The sequence below is a fragment of the Oryza glaberrima genome, chromosome 3, assembly GCF_000147395.1.
Source record: "Oryza glaberrima chromosome 3, OglaRS2, whole genome shotgun sequence".
Classification (NCBI taxonomy): Eukaryota; Viridiplantae; Streptophyta; class Magnoliopsida; order Poales; family Poaceae; genus Oryza; species Oryza glaberrima.
Window position 1 is genome coordinate 33,021,358 of NC_068328.1, and position 22,917 is coordinate 33,044,274.

At 40.8% G+C, this 22,917-nt stretch overlaps 4 protein-coding genes across 7 annotated transcripts; all 4 read left to right on the forward strand.

Annotated features, from left to right (window-relative positions):
• Positions 1-45: 45 nt before the first annotated feature.
• Positions 46-3,166, forward strand: LOC127767415 (5'-adenylylsulfate reductase-like 5). The gene is made up of 4 exons (XM_052292749.1): positions 46-338; positions 1,435-1,616; positions 1,725-1,849; positions 2,238-3,166. Exons 1-4 carry the CDS (start codon positions 156-158, stop codon positions 2,651-2,653), a joined length of 906 nt encoding a protein of 301 aa, XP_052148709.1. The 5' UTR covers positions 46-155; the 3' UTR covers positions 2,654-3,166.
• A 743-nt stretch (positions 3,167-3,909) lies between these two features.
• Positions 3,910-5,438, forward strand: LOC127767416 (uncharacterized). Of its 4 annotated transcripts, none has more exons than XM_052292753.1 (4): positions 3,910-4,036; positions 4,158-4,267; positions 4,409-4,821; positions 5,103-5,438. In XM_052292753.1, the coding sequence occupies exons 2-4, from the start codon at positions 4,171-4,173 to the stop codon at positions 5,217-5,219; spliced, it is 627 nt and encodes a 208-aa protein (XP_052148713.1). In that variant the 5' UTR covers positions 3,910-4,036; positions 4,158-4,170; the 3' UTR covers positions 5,220-5,438. The 4 variants fall into 4 exon arrangements, with proteins under 4 accessions (XP_052148713.1, XP_052148711.1, XP_052148712.1 ...); XM_052292751.1 differs by having other exon boundaries at positions 3,911-4,036; positions 4,367-4,821; XM_052292752.1 differs by lacking the exon at positions 3,910-4,036 and having other exon boundaries at positions 4,051-4,267.
• Positions 5,439-13,263: 7,825 nt separating this feature from the next.
• LOC127768968 (uncharacterized) lies at positions 13,264-15,647 on the forward strand. The gene has a single exon (XM_052294641.1). It carries the CDS (start codon positions 14,038-14,040, stop codon positions 14,911-14,913), a length of 876 nt encoding a protein of 291 aa, XP_052150601.1. The 5' UTR covers positions 13,264-14,037; the 3' UTR covers positions 14,914-15,647.
• Positions 15,648-20,212: 4,565 nt separating this feature from the next.
• LOC127765323 (cytochrome b-c1 complex subunit 7-like) lies at positions 20,213-22,260 on the forward strand. The gene is made up of 4 exons (XM_052290193.1): positions 20,213-20,429; positions 20,553-20,710; positions 21,206-21,253; positions 21,931-22,260. Exons 1-4 carry the CDS (start codon positions 20,324-20,326, stop codon positions 21,997-21,999), a joined length of 381 nt encoding a protein of 126 aa, XP_052146153.1. The 5' UTR covers positions 20,213-20,323; the 3' UTR covers positions 22,000-22,260.
• The last annotated feature ends 657 nt before the right edge of the window (positions 22,261-22,917 follow it).

A 22,917-nucleotide genomic window follows, 5' to 3' on the forward strand; every position in this document is an offset into this window, starting at 1 on the left:
CCACCACAACCACTAACCACTATAGACCCGCACGGCCTCCCAAAATTAGCTCAGCTCGCAAAAAAAAAGGAGAGAAAAAGGGAAAAAAGAAAAACGAGCAAATCCAAATCCAAATCCACCACCACCCACCCTTCCCGAGGAGAGAGAGAGAGGCTATGACGCGCTGCGCCGTCGTCGCCGCCGTCGCGGCCGTGCTCCTCGTCGCCGGCGCGGCGGCGGCGGGGGGTGGGGAGGAGGAGGAGGCCCCGTCGACCTGCGCGCGGAGGGGCCCGGGTTTCGTCGACGCGCTCGCGTCGCGCTGCCCCTGCATCCGGATCGAGCCATCCCCGCCTGTAGAGGTAGGTGTTCCCCAATCCCCACCTCCTCTCCGGCAGATAGCTTGTCAATTCAATTATCCCATGTTGTTCTAGAAGCAGCGAGTATCTGCGCGTGTTCCTCTTCGTGTGGAATATCTACTTGTCAAAATGCGGGCAAACGACAGTGGCGTATTGTGTGTATCCGTTATCAAACCACCGGATAGATGTGCGATTTGTGGTTAGAAATATATTGCACCATTAATTTGTGCATATGTGCGTTTGTTTGTTGCCAACAATTAGCTGATTAACGGGGGAATTGATTGAGGGAAGGTAACAAAACAATGATTGGCAGCGCAAACGACATTCAAGGCGCCCAGGTGCTAGCGGTAGGGAGGGACTACATCATAGGTGAAACGAGCGGGCAGGACTCAGGAGGGATTTTCAGTGTCTTATGTAAGATTGGAAAGGCAGACATAGGAGGAAGTAGCTATTGAGATGATGATGTTAACATAGTTAGGAAATATGAATTCACTAAAGTTCCCAGATCGATGGGTTGAGGAATGAGATCAAGGAATATTGTATGCTGCTTTGAAAGGTTTTAACAATTGTTCCTGGGACGGAGACGACAATCCCGGGCCAAGTTATGTGGTGTCATTTCACGTTCCGGGTGAATAACATTAGGCTGACTGGATGCCCCAAAGCTTAGAAAATGTTAAATATCTTGTTGGAGTGTTGCTATGTGCTGTATTTCTTGTGAAGGTGCTTCCTCAACGTGTTTGAAGGATATCTTGTAGATTTGTTGCTTTTCAATATGCAGTCTAGGGCAAATTTGGCATTATCCTGCATTTCCAAATTTCTTATGGGTAGTCTTTAAAATTGATGAATTGTGCAATGTGTGTTGACCATATTAATGTTCCTCAGGATATCTCTAAACCAACTTTAATGTCAGTCACTATTGATATTTTTTTTTCTTAACTGAAGAGTTTGTCCCCATTTGATTATCTAGCAATGGTAATTAAATACCCTTCCAGGCTGGCACTGTAAATAATGCTCGATAGTCCGTATTGCAAAGTTTGCAAACCTCTGGATTGTAGTTATTGTTTATCTGTAAATGACTTATGCATTTTTCTTACTGAAGGTGAGAGGAGAGGCTATTGATAAAGAGTTGAACCTTCGCCGCAGAGGTGTTACGTATTCCGTTCTCTTCTATGCTGCTTGGTGTCCATTTTCAAGCAAGTTCCGGCCAATATTTGAAGCTCTCAGCACTATGTTCCCTCAGATATATCACTTTACTGTTGAAGAATCATCTGCAATGCCTAGGTATGTAAATGTTGACTCCTATGTTGTCTATATGTCTCTTTAAGTGAGGCATCATGCCCCCTTTTAAGTCGACTCGTCTGCTTATTATGCTGTTTCTGCTTATTGTAGTTTGTTTTCAAGATATGGTGTCCGTGGATTCCCGGCCATTCTTCTTGTAAATGAGACTACAATGGTACGATACCGGGGCCCAAAAGATCTCAGCTCTCTGGTGGACTTCTATAAAGAAACTACAGGTACAAGCATTGCTCTTCTTTTCCTGCATACAAGAATCGTAACAACTTTCAAATATATTAAACCCAGAAATGAGAACATAGCCTTTGGGTGCTATTTAGTTTGGAAACTATACAGTTCCCTCGCTGGTAATTAGCTGCACCTGTTAGGATTGCCATGATGCTTTCTCGATATTACACACCAGGATCTCCATCTTACTATAATGTTTTAATCTTTCGAACCTTTTTAGTATGAAAGATTGATGCTTGTGAATGCAGACAACCATTGATTGTATAGAATCGATTCCATTGTCCAATCAACTAAACAGGGATATGCTATTGATGATTAGATTTTTTTGGGTTGCCTTTGTTGCTTCAGAGCATTTCTTGAAGTAAATTATTTATATTGCAGGCTTCGATCCAATTGCATATTTTGATGTCAATCATCAAGACAGTACTGGAGATTTCAGGCCAGTCACACCAGGGGACCGATCTCTGCGTAAAATTGCAAAAGATGAGCCATTTGTGTTGCTTGCGGTGCTTTTTATCATCCTGAAGGTTGCAGCGCATTTCGTCCCCATCGTCGTCTCCCATCTGAAAACGTTCTTGGTCGTGCGTGTTCGGAACTTGAACTTAGGGATCCGTAGGGGATCAAGCCAACTGTTGGAACGAGCGCTGAATGTACTTGATGTGAAGAGGCTTTGTAGCAAGCTTAGACTGAGCAATAAGACAAGGGACCTTAGGAAAGGCGCAAATAATGCTCGAGCTTGGGCTTCCTCGTTTACTTCTGTTTCACTGGGTGAATCATCATCCTCACGGCAAGCTTAAGTGCTTAACCTTTTCAGGGCTGTTTGTTTAGTGTAGCTGCACATGTGATCCAAAGTTATTTAATCTTGCTTCCGCATCCAGCTATATATGATAGTTGCTTTGTTGCGCCATTCAGGCATGTGGGAACCTCATGGTCATGTAAATTCTGAGGGCCTCACCTTGTTGTATACTAGGAATACCTTTTGCGTTGCGGATGCAATGCCTAATCTTGTTGTCAAGATAACTACTGTAAATTTGAGATGTGTGGTGCCAGTTTGAGTAGTCTTTAGATGAATTTTTGTTGCTCCTGCTGCTGTATGAATCATTACAGTGTTAACCTTTGAAGAACTCTTAACTTGGTCGTTGTCTGCACCAGCCTGAAGCTGGGGCCGCCGACTCATGCCTTATTTACTGTGATTGTTATGTGTACATCACCGTTTATAAGAAGCTAACAAAATGTTTCTGGAAGATGCTCCTTTTGTATGTGAATCTATTGTTTACTGGAGATTTGTGAGTGCGTGCCCTGTTCATAAATCTGCTTCTATAAAATTGTGGGTTCTATCTATGGTCTCATCTGAGCTTTCCAGAGTAAAATTTCTGTAGAAGTTTCTGAACATGTGTCTGATTATCCTATGCCTGCCGTGTTTAAGTGGTGTGTGACACTATCCTTCATCAGTTCCTGTTTATTTCGTTTATCAAGTCCTTTTCTTATCATCTACACAGTGTTACCAGTCTACTAACCAGTGCTGTGTCAAATTGACTTGTATATTGGACCTGTATTTTGGAAACATTTTTCGTAAGTCGACTGAAAAGGATTGACATTCCAAGCCTTTTCAGATTAGGTGGCACCCTAATCCTTCGACAGCTACTGTCAAGATATTTAATGAAGGTTTGTCTGCCGTCCAGGTAAGATTACTGAGTAACATACTGCTGGTTCGTAGGAATATTTTGAGTTATTATCATCAGATGTTCATTAGAGGAATTAATTAATCTGAATGCTCTTTACACACTAGATGTCTGAATGTGAGGCTCCAGCTGACTTCAGACTAGTTCACAGTTCTGCACCGACACTATATCCTATCTTTATAGAAATCAATCTCTAATCATGTTTGCTGAATAATTAATTGTTTGCAGTCTGCTAATCTTGATTCTTGCACAAACCTAGAAAGAATTGAGTAGGAAGGAAGGAAACTAGGAAAGGAGGAGTCATCACTGGTAGGCCCCAGGTAACATTTTCACCTTTGTCACTTAGCAGAAAGACTAAGCCAATACACACACACAAACCCCTCAAGTTGGATTGCCACCCATCTCCCCTGGTGCAAGAAGTGTACCCTCTTGTTCCATTTATTCTCCTCCAGAAAAAAAGAAAGTATCCTTCCTCAGCACTGCTGGTATTGATTCTTGGTGAGCATCCATTCTTGACCACTTCCACAGTATCAAGGGAGTATCAAAATTAAAAGCATTTGGGCAGCTATATATCTCTCTGTGATCCAAGCTCGCTTCTGAACTAGTTTGACATGAGCAGAGGTACTGCTTCCATGGATGCAATCAGCCTAGATGAGTGGGAGCTCCTGCCTGACAACAAGAGTTCCTACTTCATGGAGGAGTTCACCAGTGACCATGGCACTGTTGGTGGTAAGGATGATCAGTTCTTGTTTGGTGCCAGTTTGATCATGATCAACATGGACCACTTCACCCCTGCATCTCACCCTTCTCCCTATGATTGTATCCTAGATGATGAGACCAAGAATATATTTCTGCCTATCCATGTATCAGAAGAGGTCTATGTGGGTGATCCTGTCATCAAGTTCAAGGACATCGATGTCGTGAAGATTGAATCGTACCGAGAAGAGTTCGTGCCTAAGGTGACTGAGATATTTGATGCAGAAGAGGAGGCAGAGATGATCAAGAGTCCCGTCAGTGCAGAGGAAGTTGATGTCGACGATGATGATGAGGTGATGGCTATGGTTGTACCTGATCAATGTGTTGAAGAGGAAGAAGGTGCCCAGAAAGACAAGGAACACAATGGTTTCAGTGTGGGGAAGCTGAGAGTGAATGGTGTTGGGGCACTCTGCTCATTTGGGGTTGCGGCTGCCACCTTGTGCATCTTTCTGCTTGGTGGCAGGCAGCAGCAGCTGCACAAGACGCAGAATCAGAAGACCCCGTTCCAGATGTATGCTGATAATGAGGTTGGTGGCTATTTCCTTTTGCTCAAATTTCTTAATCCATGCACTGTCTCAAGAGCATGTTTTAGAGTAAGACTTGAGCTGGCCGCTGTCCTTGTGTCTGCAAGTTAGTAGTTGAAATAGTTCGGCGAAATTGCATCACTCTGCCAATTAAAAATTATAAAATTTCACAATATTTTGATTGGATTAGATCAAGTGGAATGATGATAATGTGTAGGCTAAATCACCAGTCGGTAGGGGAAAATTCCAACTGCTCCTGACGATTTTGCCTGTCTGAACTGCAGAGAATTCAGCAGGTTGTGCAGCAAGCCTCGAGACTGAATCAAGCTGTGTCAACAGTAATGGGAGGTGCATCCACAAGGGCAAGCATATCATTTGGTGGCTACTACGATGGATTTTAATGTGTTAGAAACCTTGATAGAATCCTTCTTTTCATAGTCAAGTATTAGATCCAGGTGTTCTCTATGATAGCCATCTATATTCTCATATTCTTTATATTGGTTTGGTCCAAGTGTTCATGTACAATATCATTCAACCTACCTCCTGTATATTTTCAGATCTCCTACTAGATGTGCATACTTTGGTTGATCAAATTGCAGAAATGAATAGATACTACTAGATGCAGAATTTTGTTTTAGGATTCCATCGCTTGGCTGTGCCTGACTGAATCTGGCCAGCATTTGCGACTGTTCATTTGTCGATTAGTACACAACACAGCACCTTGAAACCGACAGTGATTTCTTCCTCCTCCTTTCCTTGATCCAAATTCCAAATAAACTGACAAATTAATAGCCGAGTGAAGAAGAAAAAAAGAGAACAAATCTTACAGTACAACCATATCAGATTGTCAGAAGAGACCATCTGTAACCAGTGTTCTATGACAGCAATGGCCGGGGATCAATCCAGGAAGATGACTTTCACTATGCTTTTTACTGACGCTGACACACTGGAGTGGAAGGAGGAGAAGGCTAAAAGGATTTTGAAAGTTCAGAGATTTTTTTTTCTCGTTTTTTTTTACATGAATAGTTTCAGGTGAAATTTCCTTTCTTCCAAATGGGCCAAATATTTTAGCAGATTTTCACAATGTGGCACTCTGATGTTCTGCTAGATGGCCTTGGGCTTGTATGGGATGGTCCATATAGGCATTTTCGACTTCACTTCCATAATCTTTCTAATTGATTCAGGTCGCAAACTGAAGATTTCAGTTCAACACAAAACTAACACAAGATACAATTGTTGTTCAGAAAAAACAGAACATGCAAATGGGAGAATTACAATGAAAACTACAAAGTGCAAACCAAGCTCATCTGTCCTGGCTAAAAAAATCAGCAATCCTTCTTTCAATTTCTTTTGTACTTGTTTAAAAAAAAGCAATCAACAGGTTGCTTGAGAGAGAGAGAGAGGAGGGGGGGGGGCTGTTCTGTTCTTCAAAATAGCAAATCTGTAGCTAAGTTAAAAAAAAGTAACTAAGTAACGTTGGCAAGTCTGTTACATTTTTTTTTTGGCAAACCTGAACAAAGGGGGAGGAACAGCTCGCGTCCAGTGCATACTTAAGATCGCTTGTCAAGTTGTCATGGCGGCTCAACAGACTGAAAGGACTTCTCCTTCAATGCAAGACTGCAATGGCGTTCGCCCGATCGAATCGGAGATCAGGAGTTACTCACATCTTCGCTCCAGCAATGAATGTCGACCTGAATTCTCTGAAATTCAGTTAGAGCAGAAAAATAATTTTGCTGACAGAGACAGGACTTAGCACTGGTTTTCAATGCACCGTACTGAACATGATATCATATCATGGTATACATATTCTCATATCAAGAGAATTAATTATCAAAATTGTATTTCAAATGTTGCGTCTATTGAGTTGCCAAAAAGCTTAAACTACTAATCAATTTAACCCAGAAGCTTAAACTAATGAGAAAAGACGGACAATTCACTTATACTTCACCAGTGCTGAAACGATTTGTTTTTCCAAAAGAAAGGACAAATGGAGAAAAAAAATTGAATTATTTTCACCAAATTTATGCATCAGTTAGCTAGTCCTCCCCTTTCATGATGCACAAGAAGACCACTACGTACGAACAAGGAATCCACCATGCATCGTTTGCTTCCATATGAGAGAGACAAATCAAAATCCAAAGCGTGCAAAAAGAAATCATCTGATTGAAGCCACCATCCACGTGTGCCTGTCCACGCACGGGTGATTGATTATTCCTTTCGGTTTGGTCGATCCGATCGAAGGAGAAAGCTCCATCTAACGAAATTTGTTAATTTAGGACATCAGATAATTGATGTGCTGCATGTTTTTGGTTAAGTAACCATCAGCAGGGTTGTCACCTGCAGTACAGCTTACCTAGAAAGCACTAGCTGCATTGCTCTTGTCTTGATCATCATGGGTTCATTCATGGGGAGTGGAATTGAATTTGGTACACAGAAGCTGTCCAAGATGTTATCACCTAATCGTATCTGGATCCTTTGAATGCACATGCACAACGCAATGACATGAAATGCAGAGAGATGGGTAGGTTGGTGATCCATGGACTTGACTTGTATGAAATGTTAACATAATGATCAACTTCTAGAAATTTATATAGTTTGTCATAATAAAATTTATGCTTTTAGATTCACCATGAGAAAAACTTTTACAATAATTCACTTGACGTTATAAGACAATATTTCAAAAAATTGATGGTTAGAGATAAATGTGTTTGACTTAGGACAAATCTATAATAACAAGTAATTTGAAACAAAGGGAGTATTATAAATTTTGATACCTCCCGATAGTATCTCCTTTTTTTTTTTAGAGAAGGGTATTTTTACTCAGCCTTTACATCCAACCGGATATATACAGCTTTTTTAAACAAGGGAAGTGACTAAGTTTGGCTTCCTGAAATAATCTCTAGTATGTGGTACTTCCTGAAAGACCGCACAATTGCACGAGCCCAAGGGTGATAAAAAAAAAGGGCTATGTGATATGCACCCGGATTGGAGTAGGTATTGGCACTTGAGATTGAATGCAAGTGAGCCATCCATAGCAGAAAAGACCTGTGCAGTAAGGTATGCGCTATATATGCTGATAGGATGATAGGAGTGAGTAGAGAAGCCAGGTAAAGGAGAGACCAAGCAACTGAGCCGAAAGAGCTCCTTTACTAGATGCTTGAAAAGTGAAAATTTCATCTTCTCATGCTCTATGATAGTGTTGCAAGGCCGCATCATTTCTGAAGACACCTTTTTCTCACGTCAAATCGACGTATTTTCTTGATTGCAAGCATTGTGTCCGTGTGTTGCGATGGAAATTTTGATTCGGGCGCGTATCTTGTAACTTTTGGCCACAGAGATAATGAAATTGTCCTTACAGTAGTGTGAACTTTTTGTTTGATGTAATTGAGTTGTAGAATAGAACCAACCATCGTTAACACTTAACACTAGATATGAAATGAAATGAAGAAAAATAAGAAGTGAAAAGAAGACATTGCAAGTTCAGAAGTGAGAACCCCCTTGAACTGCAAACTAACTGGTTTTGATCTCCTGAAAGAACCTGAAACAAGCTGTTGATTAGGTGTCATTCAACTTTTGCTCTGCATATAATATTCCACAAGCTAAAGCCAGGCCAAAACAAGCATCACTACGAGGTTAAGTCCAGCACAAGCAAGTGTCTCACATTGGGATTCTGACAGAGCATGACAGTGCCAAGCATTTTGTCCCCTGGGCTGGATACTCAGTGTTGCTACAGCTAGTAGCTCTGCTTTATGATGCCATGCAGATGCAGGCAGGCATGCAGCTGGAGCATAATCTTCAGCCTAGTACTGATGAGAGAAAAAAGGCATTGGAGGATAAGTGCAGATCAAGCAAAGCTCTGGTCGTCTTCGTCCTGCTCCTCCTGCATTGCATGAGTTTGCATGATGAGGTGAAAGCTGTTCACGCCGTGTGCGTGTGAGTGCCTGTGCCAGTGACAGACAGACTAAAGAAAAAAAAAAGAGATTTGAAGGGGAAACGTCGGCCAAATATTGTTTTTAAGTAAAAATTATGAACGTGTTGGGGACTGAACATTGGATTTCAGAGTTAAAATCACACATACCTTGCCACTGTACTATCAATTGCATCTCAGTGACAAACAGAGACTAACTAACAGTGTGGGCCCGTTAGCTAAATTGGTGTTTTTGGGGGGGCATATTTTGATGATTTGATATTACTTTCCGAATGCGATTTTCTCTCTCAGTTAAATGTGGGGGTCATCTGAGTCACTGAATGTGGGTCGGGATAGAAGGTTGTCATATGTGTTGTTTCTCTCTCTCGTGTGGTGAGTCGGTGAGTAGGTGGTACCGTGGTAGACTCGTAGCACTTTAGTTCAGGCCTGGTTTCAAACTTGGGAATTTTGTATCATGTTGGATGGTTTGTAAATTGTAATGTCTCTTGCAAAATTCCAAGAAGTTTCAAAAACTTTTTTTTTTCGCCGGGCCAGCGATAGCCATAGCCGGTCGAAGTATATTAAAAGTTTTAGAAAGAATTTACAATATGCCACGGCCGCTGCAGGTGCTCTCCCGCATTACAATTTACAACCACATTTACAATGCTCTTTTATGGAGCTAACAAGGCCCACTGTCCTCCATTAAGTTTCAAACACTAGTGGAGATGTTCTGATGCGCATAAGGAATATGTATGATTTTGAGATAATTTTTTTTGCTATCTTTACTCTGATGCATTAAGGCATAGCTCCTTCCATTTCACGAAAAAAAATAAACATTTATTTTTTCATGGGGGATAGAAGACAAAATGAGCTAACATATTTTTTTTTAAAAAAAAGAAGACATTATCTGTTGTATTTCCTAACTTTTTCCCCTTAAGTAACCACATTATTATAATTTACAACACCTGGTGCTCCTTGCAGCTAAGTACCATGAATACACCATCCTTATCATAACTAAGCCCTTATTAGTTGCGACTGTTACTTTTTTATCCCTAGCTGGTAGGCTTTTTACCTGTAACTAAGGTGTAAAGTATTCTACTACCTTTGCCCTTTTCTTGTGATCATTGCAACCGAATCAGAAATAAATTAACTTGGAAAATAATATATCCTATATCTTTTGGTTGGCTGAAATATAAAGAAAAGCTTGCATATTTATAATAACTTCAGTACTCAGCAAAACCTAATAATCCTTTCTTAATAACAAAGAGGATCCTCTTGAAAAGAAGTTAAATAGGTACTACATAGTACTAGTATTCAGATAGTTCTTGTCCATTCTTTTTCTGGGAAAAAAAAAAGGCTTGTAAGACAGTGATGATCAATTGTCACAAATCAATCATTCTCCCTATTATTTCAGAGGATCAAATATCAAGATTAAAATGGCATACATAATCAGATAACTTCTTGCCATCACCAAACAATTCCTCTTCCCTTACCTTTTCCTAGATACCAGTATCTGAAATGGCTCAGCGGCACACAGATTTTCTGGGCTGTTCATCCAAAGCTTGGCATGGACATGATAATGTGCCAAAATTGCCAGCAGGTCAGAAAGCAAAGTGACAACCATAATGGACATTATTCTACTTGGAAACGGCAAATTCTAAGATCAACACATGATGTGTCATGATCTGAAGCTTTCCATTTTTCTAATGCTCTCGAGCAAGAAAACAACCTCGTAACAGCACAGCACAAGCTACAATGCTGTGAATACCACTAGAGATCTTCCTTCAGGTGGAGCTTGAATCCGAGAAAGAGGGGGAGAGAAATCCTATTTTACAGTTTCGAATTTCAGGCAAGAAAAAAATATAGTTGAGGACTTGAACTGAATCCCTCTTTGTTTACATTTTTTTTCAGAGACAGTGAGCTTAAGAATTCTCCACTCCTGCATCTCTGGAACTAACCTATTGGTATTTGACAGTATAGGAGTAGCAAAGGTTAGGTCAAATTCCATCTACTATATGCTACTATTACTAAATAATTTCCAAGTACATTCACCTTTGACTCCAAATAATTTACTATTGGTGTTTTCAGCTTTGAGACTACGGTAGATCACATTAACACCCTGTCAGAGAAAAAAGAATTGGCCACTGAACACCACCAATACCTACCATTATGTTGGTTGGTTCTTGGAGAGTAATTGGGCTGGGGCCCTAAAAACAGTATTTTTCTCCATGAACAACCAAATTTGTACCCTCAATGAGATATGGTATGCTACTCCACATTAGTAGTGATATCACTTTAGTTCAAGTGAAGTGGGTGCAATATAAAGAAGTTTTATTAAAAGACAAAGTGTGCATATACCATGTCACTTTGAAAATTTAAGCTTGCTCCACTGAAAATTTGAGCTTGTTCCTGTGGACCTGAATTAATTAAGCTCGCCAATATTGATTCTTTAAGTCCAGTAGGCCAATGAACTAGTCGAGTAAAGTTCATTATTCAGCTAAATATACACAAGCATCAGCAACTGGAAGTATTAAATTCTCTAAAACATATGAGTGATGCTAAAAAAGAAAAGAAAAGCAAAACACTTGACTGCAATTCTATATAATAACATAAAAAACTTTTTAAAAAATTGTTTACATCTTTGGTCTCTGCCGACAAGTGTACAACCAATAAGTTTTATTGTTGAAAAGGAAAAAAAAATATCGAGTGAAGGGAGTAACATAAAGAACTAGCATACCATTTCTGAAATTTCTGAAAGAGATATTCCAGAACTGTGCTGTAGTTCATCTTTAACTGAAATATTTTTTACCAAAGTTTTGGGGTACCTTTGCTTGGAGACGAAGCAGAATGGAAGAGGAGGTATGGATGGATCTCCAGGAGGTGAATAAATGCGGCCTCGTGGGCGTGCAGTTAAACAGATGAGAGATATGAGATGGGGTCCCTGATCCAAAGGAAACCGTTGTCCTTCTCATTGATTTCAGTTGCCTTCACCACTTGCCATGCTGTAGCTACTCCAGCATTTTGGATCCCTACATTCTTTACTTCCACATGTTGGTAGCATACGGCAGAGAAACCCCTAGTGGTACTGTGCTACTTGCCCTACTTTGCTGCATCTTTTTTTTGTTTTTAATCTTCCTACTGGCCAGGAATATTTGGAGAGGATCAACTATATTCAGTATTTATTTAGAACAATTTTCTCTACTACTTGAAAGCCAAATCGTCCCTCCTTCCTCTTCTCCTACCGTCTATAAGCGGTTGGATCTCAATTCTCCTTTCGACCCCTTCTCCCACCCCACCGGAGGAAAGTGATTGGATTTCAATTCACATGTTTAACCTATTCCTAGTCATATGACAACCTCTATTGTAATGCATGGGTATATTACTAGTTTTAAGGAAAATAAGCAAGTTTTTTTTTTCATTCTCAATCATGCAAGATTGAGAATGATTGAGAAAGACATGATTGAGAAAGCATGTATTCCACTTGAATATTTGCAACAAAGTCAAGCATGGCAAAAAAATACTACGAACTAGTAAGCTAAAGGCACTCAATTTGGCTCTATCTTTTAGTAAACCAAGCAAGAAAACCATTAAAATGGTAGTAGCGTATATACATACGCATGTCTGAATTTTTTTTAGTGAGGCTGGGAATAAATCAATGAATACAATTTCATATCAAGACTTGTAAAGGATTGATGGTTCTGAATCTTGTGATGTCTTGTTAAGAACCACTGGAGATATCATGAACCTGTTTTAAACGAGATATTTAACCATTTACCACTTTTAGATGTAGCAATTAAAATCTAAAAGTGATAAATAGTTAAATGCCCTGTTTTAAACTAGTTACATTCAGGTGATTGGGTTATCTTTTCGACATTTTTATATAGAAAAGCAAGCATAGTATATGCTCTTTTACACGAGACAACAAAAAAGGATGGGGCTTCCATGGAGTAGGCACTGGAGTGCTTGTAGCAAGGGGGATCAAATACAATCCAGTCATTTTCCACTGTAACGCATGTGAACTGGTCCAGAATACATACAAGAGAGAGAGAAAAATAAAACTATTGAGAGCTGGTATTCTCATGTCAGTGACACAGAGAAAGTAGAGCCGTAGTAGAGCTAGGCAGTGGCCTATATGACCAAAGAGAGCAAGTACCACCTGGAGCCAAAGATTTTGTGCAACCTCTACTACTACAAGAAGGTGATTTTATTGAATGAGAATTTGAACCCAAGAGGGTGATTTTATAACTGAATCTTAGTTCAGGCCTTATTTAGTTCCAAACTTTTTCTTCAAACTTCTAACTTTTTCATCACATTAAAACTTTTCTATACACATAAACTTCCAACTTTTCCATCATATCGTTCTAATTTTAACAAAACTTTTAATTTTAGCATGAACTAAACACGCCCTCACTCTTTTTTTTAAAAGCTTGCAAAGAAGAAATGGTAGAAACCACTCCATTCATTGCATGAATGAAGAAAGAACAGCTAGTGGTATGGTAACAGTAGTAATGGCAGCAGTTAGCCACAGCAACTGCTCCCCCTCCTCTGCTTGCTGCTGCCACTACTGCCCTGCCCTCCTTGAGTTGGGTGAGTGAGTGACAGTAGTGTGTGTGGTGTAGTGGTAGGAGAGGAGGAGTATCTCTTGTATGGCTGTGGCCTGTAGTAGGCTGTAGCCCCAAACCTCTTGTCTCCTTTTCCCCTCCTCTCTCTCCCCCACTCTACTTCAGTTCTTTGCTTGTTTGCTAGCTTCTCTCATTGCCTCTCTTGTTGCTTGATGCTTTTGGGGAGAGTAGAGTGGTGTAGTGTAGTGTTGAATCCTCCTCCACATCTTGGAACTTCTTCTTCTTCTTCTTCTTCAAAGTCTTCAAAGGCTTATCTTGGGTGAAGAAGCACCTGAAGCTTCCATCATTTTTGCTTTAATGGTGGTGGTCTTGGGGAAACTTCTGAAGAAATCTCCGGGGGAAAGATTGCTGCTTTGCTGCTGGTTTCGCGGCAAATCTTGATTGATTGCGTTGGAAGAGGTCGGCTTCGTGAAGGAATCTTGCTTGCGGGATCAATCGCCTCCGCTCGCTTGCTTGCTTTTTGGGCGGTTCTTGGTGCTGCTTTATTGGGGTGAAAGGTTGGGGGATCTCGCGGCCACTCGAGGTAGCGAGCGATCTCCCCGCGGCTTCTCCTCGTTGCCGGCATTGCGGGGGAGGCGAGCACGCCGCCGGGTCGCTTGTTGATGCGGTGAGGCGGCGGAGCGGAGCTTCTCGCTGTGCTGCTGCTGCGGCGGCCGCCAGGTGTTCGGTGAAAGGCGCGAGCAAGCGAGCATGAGGGACTTCCCTTCCTGCTTCGGGGAGAGCGGCGTCCAGATCGCGGACGCGTCGTCGTCGTCGTCGAGCGCCGGAAAGGGCGCGGCGCAGAATCTGGTGACCTGCCTCTACCAGGCGCAGTTCTCGGGCCGGCCATGCGTGATCTCGGTGACCTGGAGCAAGAGCCTCATGGGGCAAGGGCTCAGCATTGGCGTGGACGATCTGTCCAACCAGTGCCTGTGCAAGGCAGACATCAAGCCATGGCTCTTCTCCAAGAAGAAGGGCTCCAAGAGGCTTGACGTCGAGGACGGCAAGATTGAGATCTTCTGGGACCTGTCCGGTGCCAAGTTTGGTGCTGGGCCAGAGCCAATGGAAGGGTTCTATGTCGCCGTGGTGTTTGACCTTGAGCTGATACTCCTGCTCGGCGACATGAAGAAGGATGCATACCGGAAGACCGGCGCAAACCGGCCGATGCTGAATGCTGCATTTGTGGCTAGGAGGGAGCACATATATGGGAAGAAGATTTACACTGCCAAGGCACAATTCTGTGAAAATGGTCAATTCCATGATGTTGTGATAGAGTGTGACACCGTCGGCCTCAAGGATCCATGTCTTGAGATACGGGTCGACAAGAAGCCCGTCATGCAGGTGAAGCGTCTGGCTTGGAAATTTAGGGGAAACCAGACAATTCTTGTGGATGGTTTGCCCGTGGAGGTGTTCTGGGATGTCCACAGTTGGCTGTTTGGATCGACGACAAGCAATGCGGTGTTCATGTTTCAGACATGCCAAGCACCTGAGAAGTCGATGCCTTGGTCATACTCGCAGGTTTTTAGGGAGTCTCAGTTGCAGGGTCTTGGTTTCTCGCTGATCCTATATGCATGGAAGCTTGAATAGGTTCTTGCAGAATCATAATTTGCTTCTGCAATTGCCTCCGTTTTAGTGCTAACGGGATGTTTATTGAGTGTCAATTCTTGGAAATGTTATGGAGGCTCTCCAATATATGTTCTTTCAATTTTTCTTGGTTTTGCCATCTTTTATAAACACTGTTTGAATAGTTTGGCAAGATTCTGTGACAATCCTGTGATTCTCAAATTCCCTTCCTTTTGCTCCTAATGCTCTCAATAGTTTACTGTGGCAATGCTCCAAGAAAGAATGTTGTCATGATGTAAAGTACTTCAAAGTTCGGATATAGATTATTTGTTAATAGCAACATCGTCAGACGATTTCTACTACTTGTTCTTCCCTGTATTATCTTGTGATCAGTCACAATTGTTACTTGGAGATCAACAAACTTGTAAAGTTCATCATGATATAACTTTGATCCCTGTGGAAAAGTGTGGATTTTGAGGAATCAAGACTCATGGAATACGCGCGCATCAAGGTCTATTTACCCTAATGGCGGTCCTTTTTGTGCTTATCTACAGACATCTGATTGTGTCTGTCTTTTTCAGGAAACATATCACACCAATGAGGATCCTGAAGTTCAAATGCTGCAACTCAGTGAAGAGACTTCAAATTCTGTGTAATTTCGTTCTATACATCTACTAAAGTGATGATCTACCGTTATTGTTGCTGTTCTTATCACCTGAAGTGAGGTGGGTTTCAAAAAGAAAAAAAACAAACTGAAGTGAGGTGCCTCAATGGCCATTGGCTAACCAGGAAGCTGGTTGGCTTAGCTCTAGTGTGCTTTATTTAGGAGATCGCATTGACATTAGCAATGATGAACAATCAAATTAAACAGCCTGTAGCTTTCCGAACTGTTGGACCACATCAGCTTTGACGTTTTAAACATTAAATAGGACATTATCTTGTCATCTATGATGAATTTAAATCTCTTTTTTTTTCCTGAAAGGTACACCATTTGTATTGCTTATATAATCTTTTAACTCTAGTGAGTGTATCTAATTCCATTGATGCTTCCCTTTGAACAGAAGATCGTGGAAATTCATCATTAGCAGTACACAACAATGTCTAAACTCTGATCAAATCATGAATCTATGAAATGGGCTAATATTATATTATTTTAATCATGGTATCATTGGTTAAGTGGTTAACTGAACAAGTCCTTTCTTTAACCATGCTGTAAGTTGGCATTTTTATCCATCAACTTATTTTGTGAGTAGTACAAAGGAACAGACTGAACTATCGTTAAAATCAGAAAAGCTCTTGGTTTGCAACCAAAATTACCAAATGGAACTGGAAATTTCTTGCCTTGAGCTGAGTTAAGATCCAAAGTACTCCTTAGGGTCTTACGGCCTTGCTAGACCCCCAAATATACAGGCCATCCAAGATATACTTCAGTGGAACTTGTTTTGCTCAACGTAAATTGGGTTGCAAAGCCGGCTTACTTTGCTTCCTTAAATCAATCTTGTAGTCTTCATTGATTCATTGTTGGTAAATTTAATTAGCCTTCCTACATTATTGGAAGCATTTCATATATGATATTTTGGGAGTAATATTCAGCTCTCTGACAGTTGGTTTTCACTAGTTTCACACAGACAGACAGCATTCTGACTGTTAGTTCCTGTCCATTCATTCAGTAATTTCTTGTAGCTACTGTTTGGAGCAATACACAAGATTGCATTTCTGGTCAATGCAAACATAGTCCTTTAACAGTGACATTTGAGAAGAACCTCACAACTGATTCTAGTGATTGTCCATTGATATCTACATCATATGAATGGAATTTTCTGTCACTATAAGTACTGACTACTACCTACCGGATTGCGGTGCTAGTTTAACAAGGAACTGTTCCAACTTTTCTTAGTCAGGTACAGTAATATGGAGGGATGACTTTAGTACGGCAGTAATCTTACTGTGGCTTAATAGCATATGAATACAATGGAAAGTGACCATGTGGTGTTTGCCTGTTTGGTACAGTAATCTTATTTAGGAGTATAAATTCTCTTCCAACCAAAAATAGATGATATCCTGTTCCAACTAGAAGAAGAAATGGAAAGGAAAGAAAAAGGATGTTGATCTATCTAAATGGAAGACATTGCATAATCAGTAACAGTATGCAGTAGATGTACCATTTACTGTCATCGTCTCCATCATCTTGCTGCCTTATTTTTAGAAGAAGTCTATGTAGATTATTGTAGATAAACTCCAAATATTGGATTTGTAGGCCATGCAGATTCTTTATTTCTTTGGTTATATACATATTACAAACGATATCCATAACTTCCACCTTTCATATTACTGTATCCTCTAAGAAGGAGCAATTCAGATAATTGACAGGTTTATCAAGTTAGTGAGTCCATGTTAGGAGAGTACGAACATCAAAATTTTAAGCATTTGTGAGTGCAACATGGGCTGGGCCAGGATTGGCATTTGCCTTGTGGCAGCATAGAGCCTGAATAGGCATCAACAGGTAGGGATGCCTATTTTATTTCTATTGTTTTAGTTGATGAAAAATTTACCTGGTTGGTGCTCGACTGCTCGTGCTTCCTGATTTTCACATGTTTTCTCCAATCTTCTACTCAACGAATTGTTGCATGTCATAGTTGAATACAACCTTCTCATTTTGCTGGTGGAAGAAGCCGAGTCAAAGATGTCTATCCTTATTGACAAGGGCGGCATACGACATATCAACAGCAGGTCAGACAGTAGCAGAAAAGGTATGGTTCTTGTCGCAGAGCATAATATATTCAAAAGCTACATGTTTACTTTGAAGCTGGATTCGTGTTAACACACATATGCTTTGTTATGATGGCCAGTTACTTGAATCTTATGGTATAAATGTAAATATAACACTACAAATTTGTAATGGTGTTCGTAAAAGCAGGCAAGATAATGTTTGTGCTGACTACCTATAGTCTTAAAAACCATCCAAAAAGCAGGCAAGATAATGTTTGTTTTGACTACCTATAGTCTTAAAAACCATCCAAATCAGCAACAGCTTTCCTGTACGAAAAGCTAAGAACATTGAGTTAGTGCTATACCCAAATGTCCAAGCAAAATCTACTATAAGTTTAGCATAATTAGTTCATGTGATACATGTGAGTTTGCAGTTAAAATCTGTGAAAAATGTATTTTCATGCTATGTTTTCATGATATCATTAAGACCAAATGCATTTCCTCTCTCTCTCTCTCTCTCTCTCTCTCTCTCTCTCTCTCTCTGTCTGAAAATGTCTTTTCCTGCATTATATATCCAACTGGACCCAAAGGCCGTTGTGAAGCCCATTTTGTTTAAAAAAGGGAAAGCACCTTAGTAATGCACAAAACACGCGAGCGGATGCAGGTTGAATTAAAAAAAATGTCCCTCAAATTTGGTGTGAAAATCTTAAGCTTGGCAGCACTCAGAAGATACAAACAAGAAATGCTATGGATGCTATGGTTGTCATGTACCTTGAATTATTCTGTAGGTTTGTTTGGGGGGGGGGGGTGTAAAAATGCCCTCTTTTAAATGGAGAAAAGAGGTAGGAAGAGTAAGAAGTGGAAAGGGACAAGATACCGGAATAAAATTTCTGAAAGCACTATGATTGGGTTGCAAGGAAGCACAATGTGGCAGAAGAAGGGTACAGTGCACTAAACTTCACCTCGTGCCAAAAGCAAACCTGATGGTTACTTCCTCTCTAACTACCCATCCTTTTATTTCTTTTCTTTTGCATAGCTTGCTCCATTCCTCCTTTCACCTCCTCTCTATGAGGCCATAGCCGGAGGTCTCAGCAGGGCTTCCTCATGGGGTGGCTCCACTCCCTCTTCTCCCCTCTGAGGAAGCTCTGGGTTCGTGCGCATTCCGCACGTCGAAACCGTAAGTTGTTTCTGAGAACCCATTCTTTCAACATGCATCAATTCCTCTTGGTGATTTCCGCGATTGCAAAGCCATTTTCATTGATCATTTTACGCGGTGAAATCGACTTGTTTCTTCCTTCTAACGTTGTTATGGCCCTGACATTGCTGTGCTTGATGCTTTCTTGGCAGGGAGGGGAATGCACATTCTGTACAAGGATGTCAAGTCTTGCCAGGATGAGGATGTGCATGTTCTATGGTCCATATTGGTGGATTCGCACCGTCACCCAGCTCTGATGAAGCTGAAGCTCTAGGGTTCTTGAAGAACAGAGCAAGGATGATGGCAGCTATGAATTTTCTGTGATTTTGCCGTTTACTCGGCCATTACCTCTGTATAGAACAGCATGATTTCAATGGCATCAAGATTGAAGGGGCAAAAAAAATAGGAGGACAAAATAGGCAGATGTTTATATGTCTTTCTTGTGTGTATTGATGTTTCTGTCTTGTGGCTTTGTGAGTGAGGTTGAAATGTCACCTTTGGTTGATGTGAATGCGAGTGAGGTTGAGTTTAATGTATTTGTATATACAGATGCTCTGATGCCTTACCTAATGGTATGAAGTTTGGTAGCACGTATTTTTCTCTCCCTGTTTTTTTGCTGATTTATTTTTTATAGGTTCAATTGTGTTTTTGGATGTATTGTGTCTGGCCAATTCCTTCCCACTCCCACACGTGTTCATAGTGCCCATAAGAAAATAACTTGGAAGGATATGTTTATATAAAGGCAAAATTATAAAGGTTCTGTACCATATAATACTGCACATCAATGTCAAAACTAGTACTATTCTTGAACCAATGCAGTGCTTATTGGCAAGTATTCTATATGAAATAATCCTAACACCAACTAACAGTTTGGTCTACAATAGAAAAAATCTAGCTACTAAGAATTTGAGGACTTCAAAAGGAAGAACATAGAATAAACAAAATTAATTCCTGCCTAAATCCTAAATCATTCTGCAGGTGCTACCCTAACTCAAAATTGCATCTTAAAAGTTCCCTAGCGTGCTCTTGTTAGCCTATCCTCCACACCAAAATTTGAATCTTGGAACATAATCTTTAGAGTTGATTTTGAGGTTTGTTCATGGTTGTCTATTTTCCAGTATTAGCTTTTAAACCATTACTAATATAAATACAAAAGTTTTTACCTATAAATTATTTTTCCTTTATTTATGCATATTTTATGGCTTATTAAAGCCATAGATCTAAAACTGATGTTCATCATGTCAAAAAAGAAAAAGAAAAGGTGTCGCTCAAATAACAAAACCCTACTTGTACAATATAGAAAGAGAAAATTTAACTATATGGGCCCTCCTCCTTCGTCGGCCCATTTGGCCTATTACAATTCACAAATCTGGCCCATTTTTCCGAATCCTCCCTACGACTTGGGCCCGAGACTGGTCTCCTCTCTCTTTCCCCCACAAAAGCGAGGACGCGAAGGAGGCCGCCGCCGCCGCAGAGAAGGAAGAGAGGGAGAGATCGCCGGATCGCCGCCCGCCGCCCGCCGCCGCCACGATGTCGTCGATGCTGTCCGCGTTCTCGCAGTGGTTCGTGAACCCGCGCCGCAACCCGCTCGCCCGCCTCCACATGCAGGCGATCTCCTCGCGCCTCCGGAAATACGGTAGGGTTTGCTGTCTCGCCTGGATCTGGGTGTCTCGATTCGGGGGGGTGGGGGGCTTTCTTGATCTGGAAATTTGATGGGATTTTGTTCTTGTTATTCTGTGTGTGATTGATCCGTTGTTAGGCCTGAGGTACGACGATCTGTACGACCCGAAGCATGATCTGGACATCAAGGAGGCGCTCGAGAGGCTTCCCAGGGAGGTGGTCGACGCCCGCCACCAGCGCCTCAAGCGCGCCATGGACCTCTCCATGAAGCACCAGTACCTCTCCGAAAACGACCAGGTCCGTTCATTTCCCTCCTGCCCTGATCTAGTTTTTGCGGCGATGGTGCGCAGATTAGGGTGGCCGGGTTTCTAGGTTTGTGTTTTTTGAGAGCCCACGCAACAAATACCTAAATTATAGGTTATCCCGATTATTGCCTGTAAAGTGAAATGAGTGTAGAGCAAAGGGGATCGATGCACTCATTTTGGGTATACTATGATGTTGATGATTCTTTTAGGCCGGAAGGTTGTGGATGCATGATTCGGGTTAACATATGTTACAAAACTTGTTCCTTGTTTGTGAAGAGGGTGTATATTCGCCCTACGAATTCTTGATTTCGGAGTTACAGCTTGTTACACATGTATTCTTGTAAAATTTCTTACCTAAGAACCTGAATACACAATTAGGCCATCTTTCATCTTTAGCAGTGAGCCAGTGATTACCATTACATTTGTCATTATCTGTACTAACCCGGTAAACTGATGTGCTTCTGAAACATTCTCTCTATTTGCACAGGCGCAACAGACACCATTCAGAGGCTATTTGAGTGACATGATGGATCTGGTAAGTGTATCTGAAGATGCTCTTTGTCATTGCACTTGTTCATTGCACAAACGCTCTAATTGAATGCCAAGTTACATTAAGCATTACCCTTATAATTCTTAGTATGAGGTCTTGTTGCATTTGGTTGTACATTAGCATGCCATAATGTAATCTATAGCCTTGTAATTTTCTCTTGTGCTGGGTAAAATGTATTCAGATTAGTTTGAAATGGCAGTCTATTAAATTCATGTAAAAAGGGTTTTCCTCTTGATGCCACTCTAAGCTGAAGATATTGTGTGTTTATAAATTTGCTTTTGTTCTTGAGTATCCTCGAGGGTGCATGTCGGCATGAATATTGATCACCTTTTTTTTCTTGTTTATTATCTTGCTGGGCATGGTCGCTTTTAGTATTACTGGGTTACAAGAAGCGTGATCCCTATAAAATTTGCAGTCATGGGTTGTGACTATTATTTTCTAGTATCCTTCTAACTCCTCAGGGGTTGTATGCAATCTAACCATGCAATACCCACTGCATTCAATTAGTTGTACATAGAAAAAACAACTGAAATAACTACCTAAGAAATTCCTAGGCCTTAATTTTATGGTTTGCCATTACCCATTAGCCATTTATGACGTGCAGCTAATTTTCATTTGAAGCTTGTGCTAGTCTAAATGCCCTTTTCCCCCCCTTGTTGCAGGTGAAGAAGGAGAGATTAGAGCGTGAAGAACTGGGAGCCCTTCCCCTTCACCAGAGGACCCTTCCCTGAAGTCTTATCTTGATAGGCCCTGCTGTTTTTTCCCACCACAATGCATCAAATAAAATGCAGTGGATGACTCATGATACTGTCTCTCATTTTGAAGTTCCATTTTCATATATATTCGTGTGTGATGCATTGGTCGTCACTGATTACTTCGCATCCTTTTCAAATATGTTAATTTAACAGCAACAATTTTTCTTTTACATCATTGTCGTAAATTCTTCATGTATTGTGCTTCACATGAGAAGAATGTCTGTTGTTTGCTCAGAATGGCTTTTGTGTTACCACCTATTGTTTTGATTATGCCATGGTTCTTGGTCATGGTTGTTTGTGCAGAGTCGCATTTGAGCGATTATTCATGTATATTGTGCTTCACCTGAGCAAAGAATTGCTTTATGTTTACAACTACACCCACTGTTTCATATTATAATACGCTTTGACTTTTTTTCTAATATAAAAAAAATGTATAATCTCTTACAACACCAAATTAGTTTCATTAAATCTAACATGGAAAATATTTTGATAATATATTTGTTTGGTGTCAAAGGTACTGCTATACTTTTATAAACTTAGCCAAACTTAAACAATTTTGACTTAAATAAAAAAGTTAATATGCCTTATAATGCAAAATGAGATAAAAATGGAGAGAGTATTATTTTGCATGTCATGGATGATTTTGCAGCCTTTCATTTGAGCAGCTACTGGTTATGACAATTGACTAGCACGAGCTAGTATAGTAATAGAGCTTCCGGCTTGTTCTTCCTAACGAGCTAGGGTTCCTCTTACCATTTTTGGCGCGGTTACCACCCCTGCGGTAAGTCGGTTACCACGGTAACCGCGAGACATACCGTGGTTTCAAAAACTGAAAAGGTTACCGCGCGGTTTTGTAAACCCCTAAAATAGCATTAGAGCTCTCAGCTTGTTCAA